The sequence below is a fragment of the Monodelphis domestica genome, chromosome 2, assembly GCF_027887165.1.
Source record: "Monodelphis domestica isolate mMonDom1 chromosome 2, mMonDom1.pri, whole genome shotgun sequence".
In the NCBI taxonomy this organism is placed as follows: domain Eukaryota; kingdom Metazoa; phylum Chordata; class Mammalia; order Didelphimorphia; family Didelphidae; genus Monodelphis; species Monodelphis domestica.
The window spans coordinates 444,823,663-444,850,998 of NC_077228.1; the positions used below are offsets into that span (position 1 = coordinate 444,823,663).

The 27,336-nt window shown below is 33.6% G+C and overlaps 1 protein-coding gene across 4 annotated transcripts in view; it reads right to left on the reverse strand.

Moving 5' to 3' along the window:
• The window catches only part of PRKN (parkin RBR E3 ubiquitin protein ligase), a 1,990,036-nt gene that overhangs the window by 1,324,323 nt on the left and 638,377 nt on the right, over positions 1-27,336 (reverse strand). For all 4 annotated transcript variants that reach the window (XM_007484868.2, XM_056814364.1, XM_016429709.2 and 1 more), the window contains one exon: positions 22,835-23,075. In XM_007484868.2, coding sequence (XP_007484930.1) covers positions 22,835-23,075 — 241 coding nt within the window. The remainder of the gene's footprint in view (positions 1-22,834; positions 23,076-27,336) is intronic.

Genomic DNA, 27,336 nt, shown 5'->3' on the forward strand with positions numbered 1-27,336 from the left:
GTAATCCATTGGTAACTTAGCTTTTTAATCTTTAAACTTTCACAGTTTAAACCTGTGAAAGGTTAAAATTATATTTTTAATTAAATTTAATTTTAATTAATTAATTTAGTTAATTAACTTAATTAAAAATTAATTTAATTAAAAATAAAATTATATTTTTAAGTAAGATATATAGTCCCTGCTCTAGTGGAGATTGTAGTCAAGAAGGGGGAACATTATGCAAATATAGAGAATTAAAATAATACAAAATGACATCATATTAATTGGTCTAAAACAAACTAATATGATGAATTTGAGGGAAAAGACACCCATGGAGGCTTCCTGGAACTGGCAACATTTGTGTTGGATTTCAAAGGATAGTTCCACTCAGTAGGCTAAGAATGAAAGACAGAGCACTCCAAGAACAGAGAAAATAGATTGAGCAAATGTACAGAAATGAGAGACCAAGGTGCATTAAGGTTATTGTGGAGGATAGGTAGAGAACTGCCCAGGTAGGCAAAATATGGAGTACATATTTAACTAATATAAAATATTATAGGAATAGGAGCCTGAAGCCAAGATTGTTAAGGGTCTGGAATGCTAGACAAAGGAATTTGACTTTGCTTAATGGATCATTTTGAGCACAAATGTGACCCATGAGATAGATCAATGCATACAAAAGATCAGAGAAATGTTTGTAGGATAGATTGCAGGGGGTTGAAAATATAGAATCAGGAAAAGCTCTTAGGAGGATATGGTAAGACTCTAATTATGGGGACTAGGAACATATACTAAAGTAAAGCCAGTTAAAATAAAAACTTATAGGAAAATGGAAGGAAGGTTGTAGCAATAGAAACAATAAGGCTTATAAATTGATGAATAAGAAAAGGTAGAGAGGAAGAACAAAAAATAGCCCCCAGGTAATCAACAAAGACATCAGAATCTCAATGTAGACATTTATATTTATTTTTATTAATAAAGAGGAAATTCTTAGATCATTTTCAACTCTCATTTTAGGATATCACATGACTTCCATGATATACATTTAGGTTAAATAGTCAGATAATTATGATCTGTATTACTCTTAGCCCTGATTATAATGCCTTGATTAAATATATGTGTATATATTGAATCCAACTAATTAGGAAGAACATTATGGGAAAAACTAAAATAAAATGAGAAATCACGTATTTAAACTCATTGAATATAGGTAACAGTGACTGTTGTCAGTTAGAAAAAGAACAAGTCTTGCTCATAAAAACTTTAGGAGAAGACATCAGCCCACCCAGAAAGAACCCATCATTAACAGGCAGCGAGGCAGAAAAAAAAAGCATCACTCAAAAAGGCTGTCTTTCTATTCCCTCCATGAAAATAAAGAAACTCTGTTACAAACATCACAGATCTAAGAAGACAAGCAAATTGTACCTGACTAAATCATCCTGCATTAAGGTGTTTGCTACTGGCTTATCAAGTACTTTGTTGAAACAGAGTTGTCTGTGAAAAGGAAAATTCCATTAAAATGTATCCAACATTCTGGGAATGGCTTTAAAAATTTGAAAACTTGTCCACGAAGTTGTGGTGAGTTATTGAAACTGTGTAAACTGCACACACAAGAACTTAGAAAGAGACATCAGCAATATTCCATTCACATCATGCTGCTTCATACAGTGAACCGGATCTGACAACGAGTGCCCCTAGTTGATCACATTTAAATCAGCATGCATCCATCTCATCTCATTGTTCACTTGGAATATGAGTCCTGCATCATTAAGCTGAACACTAATTGTCCTTAAACTGCAGTCATTCATCATTTGTTGGCAAGATAAGGCTGATGAAGTTACTTGAGGTACCTGTGTGACCTTTTGCCAAAGTGTGTGCTTTTTTACCCAGGTTTTCTATGACTAGGAAGAACACTCAAGCATTTATTTTGCCAAAATATCTGCTAGTCCTAATAAAAAAAAATTGTGCCCTCTTTGGCAATGTGAAGATTCCTTCCAATCCAGTTCCTGTTGACTCACTAAACATGATGAATATCAACATAAGTATAAATGGCCCTTCTCATTAACTGAGTCTTAAGTATAGAAACAGAATTAATTTAAAAGGTAATTTTATGAGATTCTGATATCTGAATCTGGAGTTGGTATGCCCCAATGTAGTAAAGTAAGCCTACAAGGACAAAACCATGGAGATTGGGGATGATTGATTAGAATCAACCAGACACTGATGAAGTGGAAATGGGACCACTGGGAATAGTTTATAGACATTTCTGGAAGAAAACTATTAAAGGGGAGAAACCTACATGGGAGTTGGAGAGTTCAGAGTTTATCCTCCATCCTGGGTAACATGTTGACTTTTCAGGTTAAAGACGTTGCAAGGATTTGGGGTTTTCCTTCCAAAAGATTGCTGTTGATGTGGCTGGTGATGGTGATGGAGATGTTCACTGCATTCACTGGCCAAAGTTACATAAGATGAATATGGTACAGATTCCCAAGCCAGGAAGACCAAAAAACAGAGAAGGAAAATTATAGACTAATCTCCTTAATGAACATAGATGCAAAATTATTAAATAAAATATAAACTAAAAGGCTACAACAAGATATCACAAGAATTGTTCACTATGACCAGGTGGGAATTATACCAGGAATGCTAGGATGGTTTAATATTAGGAAAACCATCCACATAATTGACCATATCAATAACCAAACTAAAAGAAATCACATGATTATCTCAATAGATGCAGAAAAAGCCTTTGACAAAATACAAGACCCATTCCTATTGAAAACATGAGAAAGTAGAGGAAAAGAAAGGACTTTCATAAAAATAATAAACAGTATTTATTTAAAACCATCAGCAAGTATCATCTGCATTATAAGTTAGAAGCCTTCTCAGTAAGATCAGGCATGAAGCAGGGATACTCATTATCACTACTACTATTTAATATTGTACTAGAAATTCTAGTAGTAGCAATTGGAGTAGAAAAATAAATTGAAAGGATCAAACTAGGCAATGAGGAAACTAAACTATCACTCTTTGCAGATCACATGATGTTAAACCTAGAGAATCCAAGAAAATCAAATAAAAACTAGTAGAAACAATAATTTTAGCAAAGTTTCAGGGTACAAAATAAACCCACATAAATCATCAGTATTCCTACATATTTCCAACAAAAGCCAGCATCAAGAGCTAGAAAGAGAAACTCCATTTAAAATCACTCTAGACAATATAAAATATCTAAGAATCTACTTGCTAAGACAAATTCATGAAATAAATGAAAATAATTACATAATACTTTTCACACAAATAAACTAGATCTAAGTAATTGTAAAAAAACATAAATTGCTCATGGGTAGGATGAGCTAATATAATAAAAATGACAATCCTACCTAAATTAATTCACTTATTCAATGCTACACCCATCAAACTACCAAAATGATTTTATAGAATTAGAAAAAAATTATAACAAAGTTCATCTGGAAGAACAAAAGATCAAGAATATCAAGGGAACTAATGAAAAAAAATGTACAGGACGAAGACCTAGCAGTACCCGATTACAAATTATACTATAAAGTAGTGACCATCAAAACAATATGGTACTGGCTAAGATATAGAAGGATGGATTAACAGAATAGACTTGGGTAAATGACAGCAGCAAGATAGTTTTTGATAAACGCAAAGATCCCAGATTTTGGGTCAAGAACCCACTATTTGACAAAAACTGCTGGGAGAATTGGAAAAAAAAATGTATGGGAGTAATTAGATTTAGATCAACATCTCACAACTTTACCTAGATAAATTCAAAATGAGTAAATGACTTAAATATAAAGAGGGAAATTACAAACAAATTAGGTGAACATAGAATAGCATAACTGTTAGATCTATGGGAAATAAATCATTTTGATTAAATTAAAACATTTCTGTACAAACAAAACCAATGCAACCAAAATTAGAAGGGAAGCAACAAATTATAAAAATTTTTTTCCAACAAAAACCTCTGACAGAGGTTTCATTTCTCAAATTTATAAGGAGTTAAGTTAATTGTATAAGAAATCAAGCCATCCCCTAATTGACAAAATGCTCAAGGGGAATGAATAGGCAGTTTTCAGATAAAGAAAACAAGTTACATGAGATGACTCAATGTCAGCACCTCTCTCAATGGGAATAGTATCTTTCTTTTTTGGCTATAGATCAGGGGAGAGGCAGGATCAACCACTAATTATTTGTCCTCACAACTGTACTAATAGATATTTGGGAAGAATGGGCACTTTGGCAAAAGTGAGAGACAAGAGGTCTAGAGTGTGAGTTACCCTATGAGGAGTAACACATGTTTTTGGTCCCTCTGCAATCATCTGGATTAATCATCACAAACTTTATTTATAGGAGAGAGTGTAAGCAGAAACTGAGATAAATAATGTGAAGTCAATCAAAAGACTTTAAATTTCAAGCATTTATTTGTCTGAGGCAATCCAGAACTGAGAAAAGTGAGGTGTCATCTTTGGATCCTTTTATCAGTGTACATGTTGTTTGCTTACACATACTTCCTTTTCCACAATTAGTAAGATATTAAGGACTCCCCTCATTCATATCCATAATTAGAATGATGTGTTGGCCTGAAATCATCCATTAGCATATGAACCTATTTACATATTTATTTACATGCAGAAGCTACATTCATGAAATTATTATACTTTTATAGTAAAATTCAATAAATTCTCTGAAAATAGCTAAAATGGTTTTCTGATGACCATTATTAATTATGATCCTGAAACCAATCTTTATTCTCTTGTACTCCAAGTCCCTCATTGTCTCTACTATTCTGATCTTTTTGTGTTCTTTTTATTAATATTAATTATTTTAATTATAACATATATAATATATAAATTATACTTTAATAATTATTAATAATAGATTATTTTTACATATTACCTACTAGGTACCATACACTATACTGAGAGATTTACAAATATTTCATCTTCATAAAAACCCTGGGAAATAGGTGTCATTGTTATCCCCATTTTATAGATGAGGAAACTAAGGCAGACAGTTTAAGTGGTTTGTCCAGGGTTCCAATACTAGTAAGTATCTAGGGCTAGATTTGATTTCTTGAGGCCAGGCCTATATCTGCTTCACTACCAAGCTGTCATTTGAAAGGGTTTCCCTTTATCCAACTTCTTGTTTCTCATCCAAGAACTTGGGTAGTCCTGATGAAAAGAAACTTTTTAGGTTCAAAGGTGTCAACTTATAAATTCTAACTAGAATCCTTATGGCCTAGAGTTCTGAGGCATGTGGGATAGAGGGAAAGATATAGACATATTATACTCAATGTTGGTGGTAAAAAAGAAAATGGCATGGACCTGACACTTTCTCAATCTTTTGACTCATAAAATAATTAGTGGTTATTTGGATAATTGCCTGGGATATGGGGATTGGGTGGGAGGAAGCTAACTAGAATATACTCCTCTTGTTTGGGTAATATAATTAATGGTGTGTTATAGTTAATTGAGAGGTAATATATATGCAATATAAAGATTATCTACCTTCGAGAAAATAATAAAATACACATAATAAAAATAAAGGATGATTGAGACTATCCTATGATTGCACTGAAGTAGAGGACTTCCAGGGAAGAAACCATCTCTACTAATATAAGGTAACTTATTCTTCCCTTTGAAAGTTGCCCAGAGCAGGCTAAGAGGCATATCCAAAGTAACAAAGGGAAATCTGAACTCATCCTGTTGCCTCTGCATGTAAATACGTCAAACATAATTTAAAATTTAATGATCAAAGTTGAGAGAATACTTTAGAATATTGTGGTGCCTGAGTCACTATTTGGAGCAGCACTTATCATAGCATACAAAAATAAAAGCAGAAAGTATAAGAGATTGATGTTGATTTTAATTTATCCTTTGGCATATCATAGACTATTAAAATGACATTCCTTAGGATATTTTTTTAAACTAACTACTGATATGAGATTGCCATTTAGGTCTCAGTTTTTCTTATAAAATGGGCATGGTACTATTTTTTTCCTTTTCTCCCAGAAGTCTTTTAAAGATTAATGAGTTATATGTATTACTTTGGGGGTTTATGGGTATTATTAGAGAAGCCTTTCAAGATTAAATGTTGCAAGATTTTCCAGTCTTAGAAATGTTTTCATTGCTAATTCATTCTGAACAAATTTAGAAAATTTGAGAGTAGGTTTTATAAAGAACCCGTTAATTTTCACTACAAGATTTAGAATTATTTCATTAATTTTTTCCTTCAGAACCAATCAAGGAAGTAAATGTAAATAGCCCAAATGAATTTTTGGCAGACTCAACATTAATTAGAATGCTCCAATGATTTCCAAGATGGATTTCTCTAGTAGTAAATATTCTGCCTTTGCTCATATTTTTAGGTCAAATGCAAGTCTTCCAATGTTGGCTCATATCCAGTGTCTTCAAAAAAGATTCCAGGGTTCAAAGAGCAAAGAATGTAAATGATTTACTTTATTTGCCATTAAGGATGCCATGAGAGAAAAGACTTAGGTGCTACAAGGTACAGGCCTCTCATTACAACAGCATAAAATGAAGTCAGGCTCCATTTATTCTAGCACTCAATTACCAACCCCCACTCTTTAAATCCCCAAATTACATTATAGAGGTGACTTCAGGAAAGAATATACAAGTCAGAACAATAGCTCCAGGCCCCTGGTAAACACCAAACAAAACATTCAAACCAACTTTGTATTTCCTTTACTTTTCAGCCCAGGTTTTCATTTTAATCCAAGCCATGCTTATGTGTATAATGTGAAAACCTTCCAACCAATTATGACTGGCACAATATGAAAGGCTACCTAATAAAGAATGCCAAACAGATTTCAATATTGACCATAAATGAACCAGACACAATTATGTCTGATTCAGTATCTTGTCACTGAAAAAGGATGCATTATAACATGGAGAGAGCTTATGCTTAAAATTTGGAATTTTCTTACTTAGAAATTGATCATCATTTATATTTTCTAGAGAATTGATATGTGAAGATTGAAAATTTCATGTTTATTTACAAAATATGTGGTATATTTTGAGTTGTGACTCCAGCCTACTATCTATATGACTCACTGTCCAATCTAGCCCCTTCCCTTCTTACTGAATATAGCACCTCCTCCAATTGCCCCAAGGACATCCTCCTTACTCTAAATTTGGCTATTCTCTAGACATTTCTTTCTGGTTTAAAGAACAAAGTGGGTCCACACTCTTTAAGTTATGGCTCATAGTCCCCTACCAGGGAAATAGGGAAGGGAATTAGCATTTATATGGTGCCTGCTATGTTCCAGGTACTCTGATAAAAGCACTTAACAAATATAATCTCATTTAATCCTCCCAACCAATTTAGGAGGTATGTGCTGGTAGATAGCTATCCCCATTTTAGAGTTGAGAAAACTAAGATAGACAGAGGTTAAGTGACTTGTCCAAGGCAACCCAGCTAGTAAGTGTCTAAGGAAGGATTTGAATTCAGTTTTTCCTGATTCCAGGTCCTGGCCTTCTATCCATTGTGCCATCTAGCTGCCAGTGTGTTTACCCTTAAAAGTTAGTCAATAGATAAAAATCAACTTTAAAAAATGACCTGTATTTAAGTGCATCTTGCATCTCATAAATAGTAGTAATAAAATATACCTGTCCAATTAACCTGGAATACATGCAAAACTTTACTGAAACCAGCTCATAGAGGCTGATTGTTAAAATTTCAGTGTGAACATTTATATTTAGAAATCAGCAAATATTAAAACAAACAAACAAACAAAAAACCCAATACCTGATTCATTGTTTTGTTTGCTGGTCTAGACTCAAGTAGGCAATGGTGAAAATGTTAATAATTAAATTTCAATTGAAAACATTTCATATGTACAAGTATTTCCCCCCCCCCCTTTTTTAGGAGAGCTACTTATTAAACCATTAGCAGCACAGTTTTGAGTGCCTTTATCCAAAATCATATACAATATTAAGGGCAACACTAGATATAAATACAGGATACACTGATAGGTAGATGCCTATAGAGGGTAAATATGTATCCCACCCCCTGACACTTAATGTCATGATGTCCTTTGTCTTCTCATAATTTACTCAGACGACTCCCCCTAGGCACAGTACACCTGCTGGGCAGGTGCTCAGCTGGCATCCTGGGCTTGTTTCTTTCCACTGGTCAATTTCAGTGAGGGAGGGACTGGCTCCCTTCTTGACTCAAACAGCTTAAACTCCTGCTTCTCCTGATGAATGGTGCCTCTTTCTAGACAAGCAGGTCCTGGAAGCTGCTACTGTCAACAGCAGAGAGCTCTTCCTTACCAGAGGAGAAGAGCACTTTCTTCTCAAGGACTGTGTTCTTCTTCCATAAATAGCTCACTTCTACTCCTCACTACTGTAACTTGCCTTAGCTCTCACCTCCACCGACTCCTTAGAAACTCTCTCTCTCTTTTTAAAAAGGCAAACAGAAGCACTGCTGATCTTTTGGCCAGTCAACAGGTTTAGCACCCTCTAATTCCACCGTTTTTGAGAAGAAATTCTTTACACTTTGTAAAAGGTTAATAAAATAAAAATCCTTCTTTGCATATTATGAGCTCATTACTTCTTTGTCTCTACTACCTGCCTTTATTTTATGAGGTTAAATTAGCTGGAGAGAAATCAGTTGATTAGCATAATCTGTACATGGATGTCAACACTTACATTGCCTTGAATCATTAATGTAATTAATATCTTTCCAACTGTTAGCTCCTTGAAGGCAGGTGATACATATTGTAATTCTTTTCTCTGCTTCCACACCATGCAGGAGGAAAGTGTTTAATAAATATGTGGATTTGGGGCAAAATGTTTATTGGAAATAGATAGCTGCTTATATTTATGTATAATATTATAAATAAAACAGCAGCAATTTGGTTACTAAGTAGTGGTAATTATAATAATAATGATGATAATGATAATAATGATAGCTAACATCTATGTTGCTCTTTAGGGTATGGCATATAGTAAATGCTATATAAATGTTAGTTATTATTATTATTAGAAGTAATAGTATTAACAGTGTCACCCACCCAGGAGGTAGGTGCTATTATTATCTCCATTTTACAAATTATCTTTAAAATATCATATAGCACTAACATTCTGTGACACGCTAGAGGCTTTGGGTTATAATATTCTCTGTCCCCAGAATCAAATCAAACTCTACAGAACTACTTTTCTGGCTTCAACCTATGTAACTTTTTTTTTTTAACAGTATTCCTTACCAAATACATATTAACTTAAGAATCCATTGTCTTCAGATCACTGTGTGAGGCTCTTAGAAATATAAAATATTTAAATGAAATCTATTTTTCCCCTTTCCTCATGAAGCTAACAGACCAGTAGGTATGTGACACATGCATTAAAAACTATAATATACAACAATAATTTCATTATGAAGGTGCAAAACAAATTTATGTGTAAAAGACAATTAGACAAAGATTTCATAGAGACAGGAATGATAGATTTATATTTAAAAGGTTGGATAGAAATTGAACAAGTAAAAGTAGGATAAAGGTCATTCTTGGCAGAAGCAAGAAATCCAAATCATGTTCATAGGCTTATAAAATCATACACTCAAGACTAGATGGATCTGGAGAAGACATCTGGTCTGATTATCTCATTATACAAAGAGGAAATTGAACCTAAAACCTGAAGGAAACAGAAACTGAAATAACATTGGAGAAGATGGGAAGTTTGGGAAAGATAACATAAAACAGAAGAGTGACCAGACCAGAGAGCACAAATTTCCATTTTTTTAAGGGAAAAAGACAAAATCTCTAAGTAAGCTTGACATTGGTTATGGGGGGAAAGTTGACAGAAAATAATAAGGTAGGTACAAAGATGTAACAATCACTTTCTCAAAAAAAAAAAAAGATTATTGCCAACTAACTTCATCTGTTTAGCCATTATGAATTAATCACCCTGTCCCAAATCTGTGTTGTTGCTAATGACTATAATAGCTTCTCTACTCTCTTTCTTTCTTGATATTTTCTAGGGTTGGCTCAAATGTTATTTCCTTCATGAAATCTTTTGGCCACACTTATTTCCCTTATCTGATTGCACAGCACTTTGTAATTTTTCTGAGTACTTATATTTTGTTGTGCACACATATATGTTCACCTATCTTAATTTGTACTTCATATAAATTTCATGATGGCAAAGCTCATATTTTAGGAATGTTTTTATCATTTTCACATGCCTTGCTTAGATTACATATTACCCTTGGAGAATGCATAATAAATGTTGGTAGAAAGAAGAATTAATAAGTTATAACAAAGATCACAGGTTAATACATTTCCTATTTTTCCTATGATGTATTTTCTTCTTTAATTTTACATAAGGAAAAACATAAGTTTGATGAAAACCCATTTTTCATGAAAAAAGAACATTAAAATCTTGGCAATGTGATAAATTATTTTAATGCTTTGTGTGATCACTTTATGTCATAAGTCTGGCATTTCAGACAAATGCATAGAAGGGACTAAATTCATTTATAAATAATTTTAAAGATATGCAGAACACTTAGAAATTTACTCATTTCCTTTTCAAGCCTTTAACTCAGTTAAAGTAAGTTTTTAAACAAGTGAAATTTGAACTTGTATCCAAATAGGAACCTGGTCCATAGTTCATCATCTTTCTTTACTAGTATGCTTAGTTGACTCATTTGTACCTAGCAAAAACATTTTCAACTTCAATTATACCTATAACTAGTAGGAAGTCACTGATGGAACCTATGTTTGAGGAACTGAGGATTTTTTGGCCAAAATCAACATCTGCTTATCAATTTTAGAATTACATTATGCTTTGGCAAATCATTTGACAAATCATTGTGGCATAGTAAATAGAAAGCTACCCTTGTAATCAGGAAGATAATGTTTCAAGAATCACAGCTGACAAACATTAGCAGTCTGAAGTAAATTGGGGTGAATTGGAGAAAGGGCTGAACCTAAAATCCTGGTACCTGAATTCAAATCATGGTTCTTTTATTTACTACCAGTATCCTCTGGGAATACTAAGGTAAGTATATATTTACTACACTCATAAGAAATCACTTCACCTTTTTGGGTCTCTGTTTCCTTATCTGAAAAATGAGCAGACTGAATTAACATGCCTATTAATTCTCTTTTACTTCTAGATCTCACAATACTCCCTTCCCCCCACCCCCCACACAGGAGCAAAGTTACTTAAATTTTCAGTGCCCAGTTTAATTTCCTAAGACTGTAAATTTCAGATTGAAAGATGATTGGCAATGATAGAAGGAGTTTTCTCAGAAGATGTTCTGTCTACCTAAGAAATCAAAGATAAGGATCAAATGTTTCAGCAAATGACTTCAAGGTGCATTGTCCCAATAATATCCTTATCTTATCTCTGTTGATTTTAATTACTAGAGTCAACAAATTTCCCTAGACTCTCTTCCCTTACTAAACTAGTGCAATGGTTCTCAAAGCATTAAACCTCTCTCAAAGTGCTTCTCAAAGATCCTGTCCTCAAGGGCCCAGAAACTCTTGGGGTTCCCCAAGACCTTTTCAGGGCATCTGTGAGGTTAAAGCTATTTTCATAATTATTATAAGATGTTTTCATTTCTAACATACTAACAATAGCTATAACCCATATAAACAAAGAATGGATAAAACAAACAAAAAAAAATTTTAAAAATTCTGCTCCAGTGAAAAGACTCCTAAAAATAATACATAGATCAAATGGAATGGTTAATTTCTTAGTGATACAACATGGAATATGTTAGGTAACAAAAATTCATTAACTGTTTGAATGAAATTTACAATTAATGTAGTCCTGAAAAGGCTTTTTAAGACTATCAATTACCACTGAGGGCCAAGATTTTAGGGGGGGGGGGTTGTGAAAATCTATTCAGTTATTTGGGTTATTAAGTTTATAGTTGGCATTATGATAGCTCTATCACTTTATAGGCTGTGATTATTCAGGACAAATAATAGAATTAAAGATATGGAATTGAAAGGAATTTTAGAGATTATCTAATCCATCCCCTAATTTTAAATTTGAAAAATGTGAGGACTAGAGTTTAAGTAACTTGCTCAAAGATCATACCAGTAGAGAAGATAAGGATTTGATCTCCAGTAGGGTGACTCCAATATTTATTTCATTGCCTTTCCAGGCCACTAGAGATTATCTCTTTATCATGTAAAGCAACCTACTAGGCTAGAATGTGTGTACAAGAGGGCCACACTATATCTATCTATTCTGATTGGACCTCAATGCAGATGACTATGAATAAGGAATCCCAGGAACTGGGTGTATTATTTGAATGTATACAGTACATTGCTCTTATATTCAATGCCATTGCCTTTGGTGGAAGCTTCCACTAAGTTTTGTGGTGTCTCTTTAAATTAACATAAATATAACAGTTAAACTTCAGTCATAGTAAAAGAGAAAACAAGAGTATACCCCACTTGATACATTCACTTATGTTCCTTTACAAATGAAAGATTATTGTATTATTTAAATATTATTGAATAAATGGATCAATTCAATTTTTTCTTCTCATAAATATATAGTATACATGTTAAAAAAGATAAAAATTTTCTAATTCCAAAGAAGGAACCATATGATATTCTTAGTTATTAATCTGAATTTCCATGGTCAACTTCTCTAACTATTGCCAGGGATACCTTGCAATCTATCCATGTGGATGAGATTAGAGAATCATTGATATATATAGGTATCTTTCTTCCAACTATGTATAATTTTCACTACTTTTAAACTATGAGTTCCTTTCAACTAAGTCAGTTTTTAGACTAAGTCAGTATCAACTAAGATACAGATACAGTTTCTGTATCAACAAGGATACAGAACACCTTTTGCTTCTATTCAGTCTAATCTTTGGCTGCTTGTAAGATTTGTAAGGGGTATCTGTTCTCCCCTTTGACAAGTACAAGAATTAGTTGTATTGATAGCCATCTCTCTCTCTCTCTCTTTTCTGAACAGAGGTCTGCCTACTATAAAGGATGAATTCCATGAATTGGTTCCTTTACTTAATTGCTGGGCTAGAAATAATACAATATTTTACATAATTAAAACATCTAATAGGATGAATTCAAACAGACATGACTAGTTCAGGTGATTTATTATTCACACTACTTGGACCTCACTCTTTCATTTTAAGAGAAAGAACACTGAAAAAGATGAAATGTTACTTATTTGATTTTTTGTTGTTGTTAAAAATGCTGTTTGGTTTCAGTTCCTATACCCGTCCTTACTCCCCAATAAAAAATGGGTTCATTATTCAAGTTCTGGTCCTTTTAAAAAGCCAGGTAATCACCTAAAGAGGAAATAGAATGGCTCTGGGAAAAAAATGGAGTCTATTTACTGTAAAATAAAATTATATAAACTTTTAGGTTGTATTTGAAACTAGGATGTTAGAAAGGGTAGTTCAAATTGTTAATTAAATATATATATAGATATAGAGATATAGATATAGATATAGATATAGATATAGATATAGATATATGCAATGACAGATAAGGAGAAGACCTCCTGTTCTCAACATTGAAATATTAAGTATACAGTTTGACTAAATCTTGATGCTGGATAAACATAATAGAAATGATCATAGAATCAGTTGTAAAAGTATGGATTTATTAATAGTATTTGCTTTTCCAAGAATTTATATCAGTAACAGGGTCCTTGATAATATGATTCAGAGGGACAACTCTGTTCATATTTATGTCTCTTTTTAAGAGTTATTGTCTGAGGTTATTAGTTATAAGATCAAAACAATGCTTGGACCTTGTACTAGAATTTATCAATTATTAGCTAACATACTTGAGTATGTGGGTTTTGTTAATCAATGATTTGTATCAACTGTCAAAAGCCTATAAAAACAACTGTGAACATCCACAAGAGGATCACAGACTAGATATGATGAGACCAGATGTTTAACCACAAATAAATTCAGTTTTCAGCTCAGAATTATGGCCCATAAATTTCTTTAATTGTTATCACCCTAATATCCCTAATCCAGCTATTCTTACTCCATTTTTTAAAAGCCATTCTATTCACTGTCTAGGTGATAAACTAGCATTTTAAAAGGACCAGAGCCTGAATACTCCACACATATTTTTGGTGGGGGGATGAGGAAGGGGTATAGAGACAGAAATGAAACATCATTCTGCACAGTTAAATTGGTATATGACTATCTTTTAAACTAATTTATTTTTCTTTTCTGTTGGATAGGCCAAACCTATGAACAAACTGGCTTATGTAACGGACAAATAAAAAATATTAGAAAAAATGTTTGATGAAAATTTTAAGTTCACATTTGACAAAGAAATTTTAAATATTATGATGAAATCATGCAATTCAACAATTCAAACATGTTTTGAGTAACTGCTATAAATATAATGATACAAAAAGACATACTGTGCTGGTGTAAAGTGTGAAATAATCGATCACCTTGTTATCCTTAAACTCCAGGTAGACCTTACAAGTGCATTATATCCTCTTCTGAGCTTCACATCTAAAGCAGGATATGGGGAATTTAAGAATAGTTCAGAGGAAAGCACCAAAGGTAAGTCTTAGATACAGAAGATGAAAGAAAAGGCAGGTAACCAAGGATGAATACAAAAAGCAGGGTAGCAGGGTATGGGCATGTAAGAATAATGTCAGGAATGCTAAAACTCAGAATGAAGCTGAAGTTGGCAAAGAAAGGTAAGAACAACAAAAAAGGATCATGTTTTTGTCTTTTTAAAGCTATATTGAAGAAAAAAGAAGGTTCAAAGAAAGGATAAGACCACTGCTTAGAGTAGATGAGACAATTATCACTGATGACAGAAAGCAGAAAGAAATCTAGGAGAAATGGATAAATATTTACAAAAATATAAATTGCCTAGATTAACAAAAGAGGAAATAGAATGCACAAATAATCCCATATGAGAAAAGGAAATTGAATTACCCATCAAGGAACTCCCTAAGAAAAAATCACCAGGGCCAGATGGATTCACAATTGAATTCTATCAAACATTTAAAGACCAATTAATCCAAATACTCTACAAACTATTAGGAGTCTCACCAAATTCTTTTTATGATACAAAAATGGTACTGATTGCCAAGCCATGAAGACCTAAAACCTGAGAAAGAAAACTATAGACTAATATCCTTAATGAACATAAATGCAAAAATATTACATAAAATAATAGCTAAAAGCCTACAACAAATTATCACAAGGATTATTCACCTTGACCAGGTGGGATTTATACTAGGAATGCAATGCTCACATCTGCATAACTGTCCATATCAACAACCAAACTAACAGAAATCACATGATTATCTCAATAGATGCAGAAATAGCTTTTGACAAAATATAACACCCATTCCTATTGAAAACACTAGAAAGTTTAGTAATAAAAGGGTCTTTCCTCAAAATAATAAGAATTATTTATTTAAAACCATCAGCAAGTATCATCTTCGATGGGGATAAATTAGAAGCCTTCATAGCAAAATCAGGAGTGATGCAAGGATGCCCACGAACACCACTACTATTTAATATTGTACTAAAAATGCTAGAAGTAGCAATTAGAGAAGACAAAGAAATTGAAGGGATCAAAGTAGTCAATGAGGAAAGTAAACTATCACTCTTTGCAGATGACATGATGGTATAGAGAATCCAAGAAAATCAACTAAAACACTAATAGAAACAATCAATAACTTTGGCAAAGTTTCAAGGTACAAAATAAACCCACACAAATCATCAGCATTCCCGTATATTTCCAACAAAAGCCAGCATCAAGAGTTAGAAAGAGAAAATCCATTTAAAATCACTCTAGACAATATAAAATATCTGGGAATATACTTGCCAAGACAAATTCATGAAATAAATGAAAATAATTACAAAACACTTTTCACACAAATAAAACTAGATCTAAGTAACTGGAAAAACATTAATTTCTCATGGGTAAGATGAACTAATATAATAAAAAATGACAATCCTACATACATTATTTTACTTATTCAGGGCCACACCTATCAAACTACCAAAAAACTATTTCATAGAATTAGAAAAAATTCTTAAAAAGTTTATCTGGAAGAACAAAAGATCAAGAATATCAAGGGAACTAATGGAAAAAAATGTGCAGGATGGAGGCCTAGCAGTACCAGATCTCAAACTGTACTATAAAGCAGTGATCGTCAAAATACTATTTTACTGGCTAAGAGATAGAAGGCTGGATCAATGGAATAGACTTGGGGTAAATGATAGGAGTAAGATAGTGTTCAATAAGCCCAGAGATCCACGCTTTTCGGTCAAGAACCCACTATTTGACAAAAACTGCTGGGAAAATTGAAAATCAGTATGGGAGAAATTAGGTTTAGATCAACATCTCACAACCTATACCAAGTTAAATTCAAAATGGGTAAATGACTTAAATATAAAAAGGGAAATTATAAACAAATTAAGTAAACATAGAATAATATAACTGTCAGATCTATGGGAAAGGAAGTGTTTAAGACCAGACAAGAGAGAGAGAACATTATAAAATATAAAATGAATCATTTTGATTGTATTAAATTAAAAAGCTTATGTATGCACAAAATGAATGCAACTAAAATTCGATGAGAAGAAACAAACTGGGAAAAAATTTATAATAAAAATCACTGACAAATGTCTTATTTCTCAGATTTATAAGGAACTAAGTCAATTGTACAAGAAATCAAGCCATTACCCAATTGACAAACAATCAAGGGACTTGAATAGTCAGTTTTCAGATGAAGAAATCAAAACTCTAAATAATCATATGAAAAAGTCTTCTAAATCCCTCCTAATTAGAGAAATGCAAATCGAAATAACTCTGAGATACCACCTCACACCTAGCAGATTGGCAATATGACATTAAAGGAAAATAATATATATTGAAGGGGATGTAGCAAAATTGGGACCCTAATACTTGCTGGTAGAGTTGTAAATTATTCTAACAATTCTGCAAGGCAATTTAGAATTATACCCAAAGGGCTTTAAAAGATTGCCTACTCTTTGATCCAGCATTACAGTTATTGAGTTTATGCCCCAAAGAGATAATAATGTAAAATATCTGTACAAAAATATTCATGGCTACAATCTTTGTGCTGGCAAAAAATTGGAAAATGAGTGGGTATCCCTCAATTGGGGAATGACTGAACAAATTGTAATATATGATAATGACGGAATACTATTTTGCTATAAAGGATGATGATCTGGAGGATTTCTATATGAACTGGAAGAACCTTATATGAATTGATGCAGAGTGAAATGAGTAGAACCAAGACCACATTGTACACAGAAAATGAAACATTATGGAACTATCCAATGTAATGGACTTTACTACTAGTAGCAATGCAATAATAATCCAGGACATTCCTATAGGATTTATGAGAAATAATGCTATCCATATTGAGAGAAAGAACAATGGGAGTAGAAATGCAAAAGAAAAACATATGACTCATTACTTGCATATATGGGCATATGAATTGGGGTTTTTACTTTAAAAGATTGCTCTATAACAAAAATAAATAATATAGAAATAGTTATCAAGTGATAACATTTGTTCAATCCAATGGATTGCTGGTCTGCTCTGGGAGGGGAGAATGAAGATGGGAGGGAAAGAAAATGAATTACGTAAACTTTGAAAAATATGTAAAAATAAAGAAATAATATTTTAAATAAAGGAAAGAGAGACAGACAGACAGACAGAGACAGAGAAAGAAAAAGAGAGCAAGAAAGAGAGAGGGAGAGAAGGCAAACTTGTTCACCAATTATTTTATTTCTCTTTTCTATGCTAAGGTAGATGCTCTTCTGACTGAAAAGTGCAGAATAAAAACTGTTAATAGGGAATTGATACTGAAGATGTTTTGGGAGAAAAGAAGGGAACAAATAATAGCTCTTGATGAGCTAAAATCTAGACTTAGAATGAATTATATTCATGAGAACTGAAATAACTGTTAGGTATGATTGCTGAGCCACTGTTAGTGAGAATGGAAAGCATGTAGAATGAGCTGCATTTTTGAACATGGAAAAAATGACAATTTGTTTTGCCTAGCTATTGTTCGATGTTAGTTTGACCAGTGAAAAGGTTAGTTGAGTCTTTGTACTGTTTAGCTGCTCCTCCTTTGCCTGAGAGCAAGATACATACCCTCAGGCCTGGAGTTCACAGACAAATGCAATCAGACTTTCTTGTAAACAAAAGTAGGTTTATTCAAGTTGATATTCAGGAATTAGGAAAGGATGGAGGACTAGGAAGATCCCTAATCTTTTCCCAAGCTAACTGTCCCAGTTCTCTCTGACCCTTATGGGTCTCTTCTATGTCTAACACTGTTGGACCTACTTTATTTCCCTCTGCCTAGTTTGGACCTTCCTGTCTAAATAAACTAAGCTAAGCCCATCCAAACAGTCCTTGAATTAAGGTCAGAACTAGTTCATTAATCAGGAGGATAGTGACAGAAATGATCTAGCCACCATAGTCTGTATGATGAGCCCACTTGAGATAACTCAGAAGTTCATGTCAATTTCACTGTTAGGGTCTTCTTGGGAGTCAATAGATGTCAATGAGATGTCTAGAATCAATCTAGAACAAAAGGAATAGAAATAGGCAATTCTGGTAGATTTCCCACTCAATCCCGAGAGAGCTAAACTCAGGAGTTGTGTGTCCTTCTCCAGGAACTTCTCACTCTCCCCAGCTGCCAGCCCCAGGCTCTCAGAACTCCTCTCTCAGAATTCCAAGCTCCCTCCTGTATTCTGTCTTCTGCATCCAGCATACTCCTGTCCATGGCTCTTCACATTTATCCAAATGTCTCCCTTTCATTATTCATATCTGTTTCAAGTGTTTAATTTTTCTTTTATTTTCTTTTAGTGAGATTAGAGATAGAGGGAAATGCAATTAAATGCTTGTCAACTGAAAAAAATTTCTAAAGACCTAAAACTTGAAGAAAACATAAAATTAACTACGGTTAGAGAGGAAAGAGAGAATACAGAGAATAGAAGAGTAGCCAGATCAGAAAAGAGTAAATGTTCATTTTTTTTTAAAGGGACAAAAAGGTGAAGTCTGTAAACTATAGGTCAGTGAGCCTGACTTTGATTACTGGAAAATTTCCAAGACATTATTAAAAGGATAGTTAATGATCTGAAAGCAAAAGAAGCGGTAGGCTCAAAGCACCATCAGGGCATTCTCAAAAAATAAAAATCAAAGATTATAGAACATGAACGTCATTTTCTTTTCTGACATAGTTAACAGTCTGGCATGTTAGAGTTATGCTGTTTAGGTTTATCCAGATTTTTCTAAATCCTCTGACAGGGTTCTTCATGCTATTCTCTTGACCAAAACAGAGAAATTCAGACATTTGCTTTGTTTTCCCTCAAAGCAATCTGTGTATTCTATGAATTGGCAGCTTGTTTTCTGGATTCAGAAGTTCTAGGCACTTTTCTTGGAATATATCTTGAAACACAGTATTCAAGAATGTTTCTTTTCTTTCTTTCTTTTTTTACTTATAATGTTCTTCTGGGAGGACTATAATTCTGAAGTTATCTTTTCTCACCCTTTATTTGAAATGAATATGGTCTTACTTATATGGAAAGACCTTAAGACTGGAGGGCAAGGGTTAAGCAAACAGGGTTAAGTGGCTTGGCCAGGGTCACACAGCTAGGAAGTGTTTGAATCTGGATTTGAACTCACATCCAAGTACAGAGCTCTATCATCTGTGCAAACAAGCTACCCTCTGTCAACTATTGCTGCTCTACAGGATATACATTCTGTTTTCATGATCCTCATTTCTCTTTTAAACCATTCAAGAACTTTTTTCCTATGGTTCCATGAACTCTTGGGAATCCAAAGGGTCTTCTGCTTCATCTTGTGGTCATTAATTTTCCTTTATATTGCATTATTTATGTATGTATGTCTAGCATCATTTATTTGGTATGGAGGCTAAACTCCCTTCTGTTAATTGTTTCTTCCCTGTTGATGTATCTGTTTATGGTAAAGGTCTCTAACTAAATTTTCATGCTTCTGAAATATTTGGTAATCTCAGGCTTTTCCCCCATTTATTCCCCCCTCTGTTCATTGTCTGCCTCTTTCTCTTTGACTATGGTTTTCCTTGGGGCTGGAGCTCAAAACTATCTCAACCTATTTCTATGCCAGAAAATTCACATTTAACCAGCCTCAATTTCTGCCCCAAGTTATTTAAAAGGATAATGTAAAGGACTTGTAGACTTATAAAGGTAAATAAAGGTCAAACATTATAATTGTGTTAATTAGAATATATGACACATAATATTCAATAAATTAATTTATTATAGTCTCTTATTGAAGAATTAATTGCTGATTTTCTATAAATTGCATTAATTATATATATATATATATATTTAGCCATATTTATACATCTGTATTTTAATAATTGACATGAGATCACAAGGTGTCACTTAAACAAAAAACTAGCCATTATAAAAGAATCATAATTGGGAATATTTTGCTAATAGCTGTTATCTGTCCGTCCACAGACTTTAATCCAAATCTTGCTTTTTCACATAAAATGCCTATTGGATATCTTTATTGGCTGTCTCAAAAACTTCTTAAATTCAGAAACATCCAGAACAGAAGTCACTACAATTCTTCTCAAGCTCTCTTCTTTTCTAAAATTCTCTATTATTATCAAGGGCACCATCACTGTCCCATTCATCCAGACTCAAAACATTAGAGACATTTTCAATATCACTTGTACATGGCAGTCCTCACACTTCACATATTAACTCTATTGCCATGACTTGTCTTTTCTTCCTTTTAAGGATTTGTCAAATATGCCCCCTTCTCTACACTCACACAAATGGCTCATCACTTCCCATCTGGACCATATGGGATTAGCTTTCTTTTCAATATCCTTTCCTCAAGTCTTTCCCTATTTAAGCCTATTTTCCATTTGGCTGTCAAAGTTCTTTCTAGTTCACAAGTCTGCCCATGCCATCTCCTAACCCCACTCAACAAACTCTAATGTCTCCCAGTGACGGCCAGGACCAAATATAATATCCTGTCTGGCTTTTATAACTTTTCACCAACTAGTTCCTTCAAGTCAAGACAATAAAAATGTATTAGACAACTGCTATAGGAATGCTTTTATGATCTTCTTCTAACTTAATTCTCTTCCAGCATTCTATGATCCAGTATAACAATAGCCTTCTTGCTATTGCTTGAACAGGACAGTTCTTCTCCCATTTCCATCTTTTTTCTCCCCCATTCCTGGAATTTTCTCCCTCATCACTTCTGCCTCCTGGATTTCATGTTTTCCTTTAAGATTTATAGTTCAATACCTCTTGTTCAACTTTTCAGTTTCTTTTTACTTTGTCTTCCTTCAGATAATTTAAGTTTTTTGAGGACAGAAATTGTCTTGTAAGGATAAATGATAAGGGATAGAGAAAAATGCACACATTTTCTTTAAGAGGGAAGGAGGAGAATTTAGACCCAAACACTGGGAGAAGATTCTGGAAGGAGAGGAGGATCTTGAGAGTTTACTAAGTTTAACAGTCACTCCTGATCTGACTTTCTCTGAGCTGGTAAGGAGGATCTTTGCTTTGGCAGCCCCTGGGAAAAGACTAATCTTGTGGAAAGATTAGGAAATTCCTGGGTTGGAGAACTGCCTTGGAGGAGATCTGCCTTTCCCTGAAGTACAGAGATTAACTTTTCAGAGATCAACCTATCAGAAACAACTTTGTTAAGGTAAACCCAAGGGTTTTGTCACCTGGGACTTTGGGTTTACCTGGGAAGCCAACCCCAGATTTTGGGTAAGGACTCAGTATATCTGTGAGTCCTGCATCCTCAGCTTTTTAAAGGCAATCTGTAGTATATAGGTAGTCAGATAGCTTTGGGGGTATATATAGGATCAGGGAGTAAATATGAAGGACTTGCAAGACCAGAAGAACAACCCTATGAGGGGAAGCGTAGATTGGTGGGAGGAGTTAAAGTTGTGTAGATTTAGGACCTTATTTATCATTTCTCTACTCTCAAAAAACTTATTTTTTAAAAATAATTGCAAGGGCTGTGCTTCACTGGCCCTGGGAGGTTACTAGTTGTTTTTTTTTTCCCATTTCCAGTCCCTCTAAGTCCTTTCCAATAAACTATCTCCTTTTTGAGATAGTTTTCTCTTTCAGTCTTTTATAGTCAATCAATGAATAAATGTTCATTAAGCAACTCTGTGCTTGAATTGTGCTAAACTCTGAGAATACAAATTAAAAAAAAAATTAATCCCTGCCGCCAGTAGCTTAAATCTAATGAGGAAAAACAATCCAGAAGAGAAAGCTGCAAAGGATTTAGGAGAGAAGGAAGGTAATCATTGCAGAGCATGGTGGAGAAGTAAAATAGGACAATCTAGTGGGAAATAAAGAAATGGCTGACCTGGCAGCTATCTTGAAATGGAGGCTTTGAGAAGAATTCTTTGCTTTTTCTCTCCAGCTCTCCAATCAGAGTGGCAGACGGTACTGATGAGATGTGAGTAACAAGGTTGATAAATCTTAAAAGATAATAAGTTTCTGCTGGTATTTGTATTCCTAGTCATGGTACAGTATCTAGCATATACTAGGAAAATTATAAAAACTCTATAGAACTTTCAGAATTTCAAGTATGTCATATGAACTCACCTTAGAATTTAGGCTATTTGATTCCATTTTCCCAGCCAATTATTTCTACCAGATATTTTAAATAGGCCCTCTGAAAAGTACGTATTTAAATACATCTTGCTCTATATCTGTCTGCCCTTACTTGAAGCTCTATATTTAATTCAATGGAAGAAGGAGAAACCCACCCCCACCAATTAAGAATACAGGCACAGCAAATTACCTGAATGTCCAGCTGGAGGAGAATCATCCTTGTCTTCATTCTCAAGAATAACAGCCAGGCCTACAGAGTAAGCTGGGAGGATGCTGCTACTGAGGTCCACTCGAGTTAAGCTCTCAGGTTCTCTGCCTATGACTCCTCTAGAGTGTCCAGGATCGTTCTGCCCAGACATAGCCTCTTTCTGATCACCTCTCTGGGCTCTCTGAACAACATGAACTATACTCTGCTGATCCAAATCACAGTTCTGTAAAAGGAATAATACATATACATAATATGACATTTTAAATTCCCAATAAAAGCAAAAAGTTTGACTTGTCCATAATTCTAGAATTTGTTGAATATTTTAAAATCCCTGATGTGTACAATTTCTACATAGAGTAATGGAACGTAAAGGAAAGTGACAAATGCAAATTACTAAAATTAGGATTACTTGACCCTGAAATGGGTCATAGCATTTACATACTGTGTGTGTTTTACAAGCAATGTTGGATTGGGGCCAGAGGCTCCAAAATGAAATTTAGGCACAAGTGAAGTAAAACTGAAGTAAATGAAGTAAAAAATACTTTATTTTTAATAAAGATCATGACTTAATTGGAAAAGAAAATGTGCCATACAGTATATATAATGAAAAAAAAAAGAAATGCCATTCTCCTACAAATTAATCTTACTCTACAAATGACATTTTGCTCCCATGATTACTAATTAACTTTGTTTAGATTTTTGGCAGATAGGCCCAGTCTTGATTATCTTTTTCCCTTAGAAAAACACCAGTAATTCAGATACTCCCATATACAAAGAATAGTTATGTACAAATACATCACTCAATGGATTTTTCCTGAAACATATACTTTCTTGAAAGAATACACAAAATAACTAAATACAACATTTTACATTCTTTAAAATTGTTGTCAGTACTTATTTCAAAATTCTAGTACCTTTATATTTTTATATCTATGAATATGATGAATATGAGAAATTTTAAAAATTAAATTATGCAAGTTTTTAAAAGTTGACTGGTGCAACACACCCACAAACACATAAACTGTCAGAAGCCAGAACTGGGTTGAGATTTTCCATAAGAATTGCAAAGATCATTGAGCCGAGCCTTTTTTTCCATCCAGTATCTAATTAGCAAATGGCCTGCTCCATGAAGTGGAAGTTTCATAAAGAATGAACAATATTTTTCTGTCCCAAGAGGGAACAAATTTGCTGGACACATTACCATTTGGAAGTAGAACAGGAAAGGGTGGAGCATGAAGGAACCATAGATACAGTGATTATGATTCCATTTGTACCTTGGGTGGCCAAATTTTCCATGAATTGAGAATCAGTACTGAGAAAAATCTGTCTTTGGATGACATACAGCAAATAGTAAGCTTATATATATATATATATATATATATATATATATATATATATTCAGTCCATCAGCAACAAGGGCTCTAAGTAATTCTGCAGAGCTGTCTATGAGATGTGAAATTTTGAAGCTCTAAGAAATAAGTTGTTACTCCTGGCAAAGCTTAAAGTAGGTAATGGGATAATGTGGAACATATTTCAGTATGTAGGATGATATGTGAAATATTTCGCCTAAAATACTATTTTATGACCCAGACCATTAGTTTCTCAGTTTGGAGATCCCAGAAGCCAGTTCCCAACCTTTGGAGCTACCATTTTGTAAGACAGTTGGTATGCTGATCTATATTTTGCTGTTACAGTCTCAGACCATCTTCAGAACAGATCCAATGGATAAAAGGAGAGGTGAAGGTTTGGTGTGGTAGGGCCACTTCAAAATCCAGACTTGAGAAAATGTGATTTCTGAGGTATTTGAAAGGAAAATCTTTTTTTTTTTTCAAATGCCATTATCAAATGCTGAATTCCTAGAAACATTTACCAAAAGGTCATTTTCTGATAATAAGCTTTTATAACTGGAGGAAAATGAAAAGGAAAAGTTGACACAGATTAACACTCTAATATGAATGAAGAACATTATAGTGTAATTACATTGTAATGTGCATGTGTTTCTACTCTGAACATATTATCGATTTACTGATAGATTGCTAATTGGAAGAAACCATGCATTCATTTATTCACTCATTTAACAAGTTTTTATCAATTGGGTTACAAGACGCCAGGTACTTTTCTTTATGCTAGGGATATAAAGACAAAAATGAAATTATTCCTGTTCTTAAGGAGCTTATTATAATGTATGAGAAACAAAAAGTAAACTTACAAAGATTGAGCAATTACAAAGTGGGGGCAGTTAAATGGTACAGTGGATAAATAGCAAAGTCAGGAAGATTTACCTTTCTGAATTTAACTCTGACCTCAGACCCTTACTCGTTGTGTGACCTTGGTCAAGTCACTTAACTCTATTTGCCTTAGTTTCCTTATCTGTTAAATGAACTAGAGAAGAAAATGGCAAACCACTCCAGTATCTTTGCTAAGAAAACACCAAATGGGAAAAAAGAAAACTCCAAATAGGTCCACAAAGAGATGGACACCACTGAGCAATAACAACAAAAATACAAAGTATAGTAAAGATTCACTATATAAGGCAATGGCAAATTCTAGGAGAAGGTAATACCAAGTGAAAGGCTTGGGATAGATTTCATATAGGTGGTGGCACCTAAGATTAGCCTTGAAAGAAATTAGGTGCATTCCAGGCACAAAGGACAGACTATGCAAAAGTACAGAAATGAGAAATTGAATGAGATGTAAGCACAACAGCCAGCTGTCCACCTTTGCCAGAAAATAGAGTGTATGAAAGGGAGCTTCTAGATGATACTAAAGCAACCTGTCAGGTTTACAAGTGTTCATTAAGTGAATTGCTTGATATAGACCAAATAGACAAGTCGATACTCTTCTTTGTATTCTCTGATGCCAAACAGGGTTGCTGATTTATTTGGGACTTCATAAGAGATATTTATTAGTGATCCATATTGTGGAATATCTACTGGCAAAACATTTAGTACCTTTAATGATAAATCTTATAATCCATAGGAACCATTTCTGCTAAACTAGTCATACTCTTTGATTTAGTTTATTGCATACCAACATGCATTTGCTTTTTTAACTTGTTTTGTTGTTGTTTCAGTGCCTTTAGAAAGCTAAAACAATTTTCTCACCAAATTTTATTTTCTGAATTAATAACTTTTACTTTTTAAATGCCTGAATCATTTTCCAAAATACTTAACAACATAAAATCCTCCTAAGTGGTGAAGAAAAAATTAAGTAAAATCTAACCTAATTTACTGAATCTAATAATATATGCATCACTTCTTACCCATATTCTATCACCTTCCTATCCAAGAAATATAGTAGGTATATTTCTCTTTAAGGGGAACCAAGATCAGTTATTGCAATTGATTTGAATTTGGCTTTCTGCCCAATATGACAATGGATAGATGGATGTTCATTAGGAAAGTAAAATAGGTTCTGCTCTCAAAGAACTCACATTCTGGCTTATTTCTTTTTTTTAAGCCTTAGTTTCTGCCTTAGAATCCATACTAAATATCAATTCTAAGGCAGAAGAACAGAAAGCACTAACTAAGCAATTAGGGTTAAGTAACCTGCCCAGGATCATGCAGCTAGGAAATGTCTGAGGTCACATTTGAACCCATGATCTCCTGACTTCAGGTCTAGTGTTCTGTCCACTGTGATGCCTAGCTGCCCTGGAGCACACCTTCTAAAAGTGGAGAAAATATATATGGAAGGTTTCCATTGCAAAATGATTGGAAAAGTGTCATGATCCTTAGGGACTTTCTATCTTAAAGAATAGTGTTCCTCAGCATTATAGAATACTGCTTCTAATTCTAAAATAATAAAATATTCAGTGTATAGTTTAATGATCATGAGAATGATGTCAATATCCATAGTTGAAAAATAGTCCTCCAAATTTTGAACCTTGGAAAAATTGCTATTAGATTAACAAATAAGTGACTAAGATGAGAAAGACCATCCAAACTTCTTCTAACTATTCTATGTACAATGGATGAAGGGACTACATGGCTTTTACAAGCAAATTGTTCCACTTCTGTTTTTAATGATAATTCCAAATCCCTATCACATTTGATTTTTAAGTAGGGAAAGGCATTTTCAGAATGATTGCAGAACCATTTTGATTTTTCTATCAATCTGTTAACTTTCTATTTTGTCCTATTCTTATCCCTATATTTGAAATTATTTCAGTGCAAGGCTGTTGAATGCCTCATTTTGTACCAAATATAAGTTTTAAAGTATGAAAATCTCTTCTTTTTAATTGAATTTTTAATAACATGTACTTACTTCTTCATAGTGCAGCAATAACTCAGTCAGTAGACAACTGCCAGATAAAAAGAGACTTTCCAACTCAATATTCAAAAAGCAATCTTCATAGACTTTCATTTTTTTTAAATCATGTTGAAATTAAAGAGCTTCTTTATTTTGGGGAAGGTCATTTTAAAAGATGCCTTTTGCAAGAATTTAAACTGCTTAGATTGCTTCATTAGCTGAAAATCTAGCACACA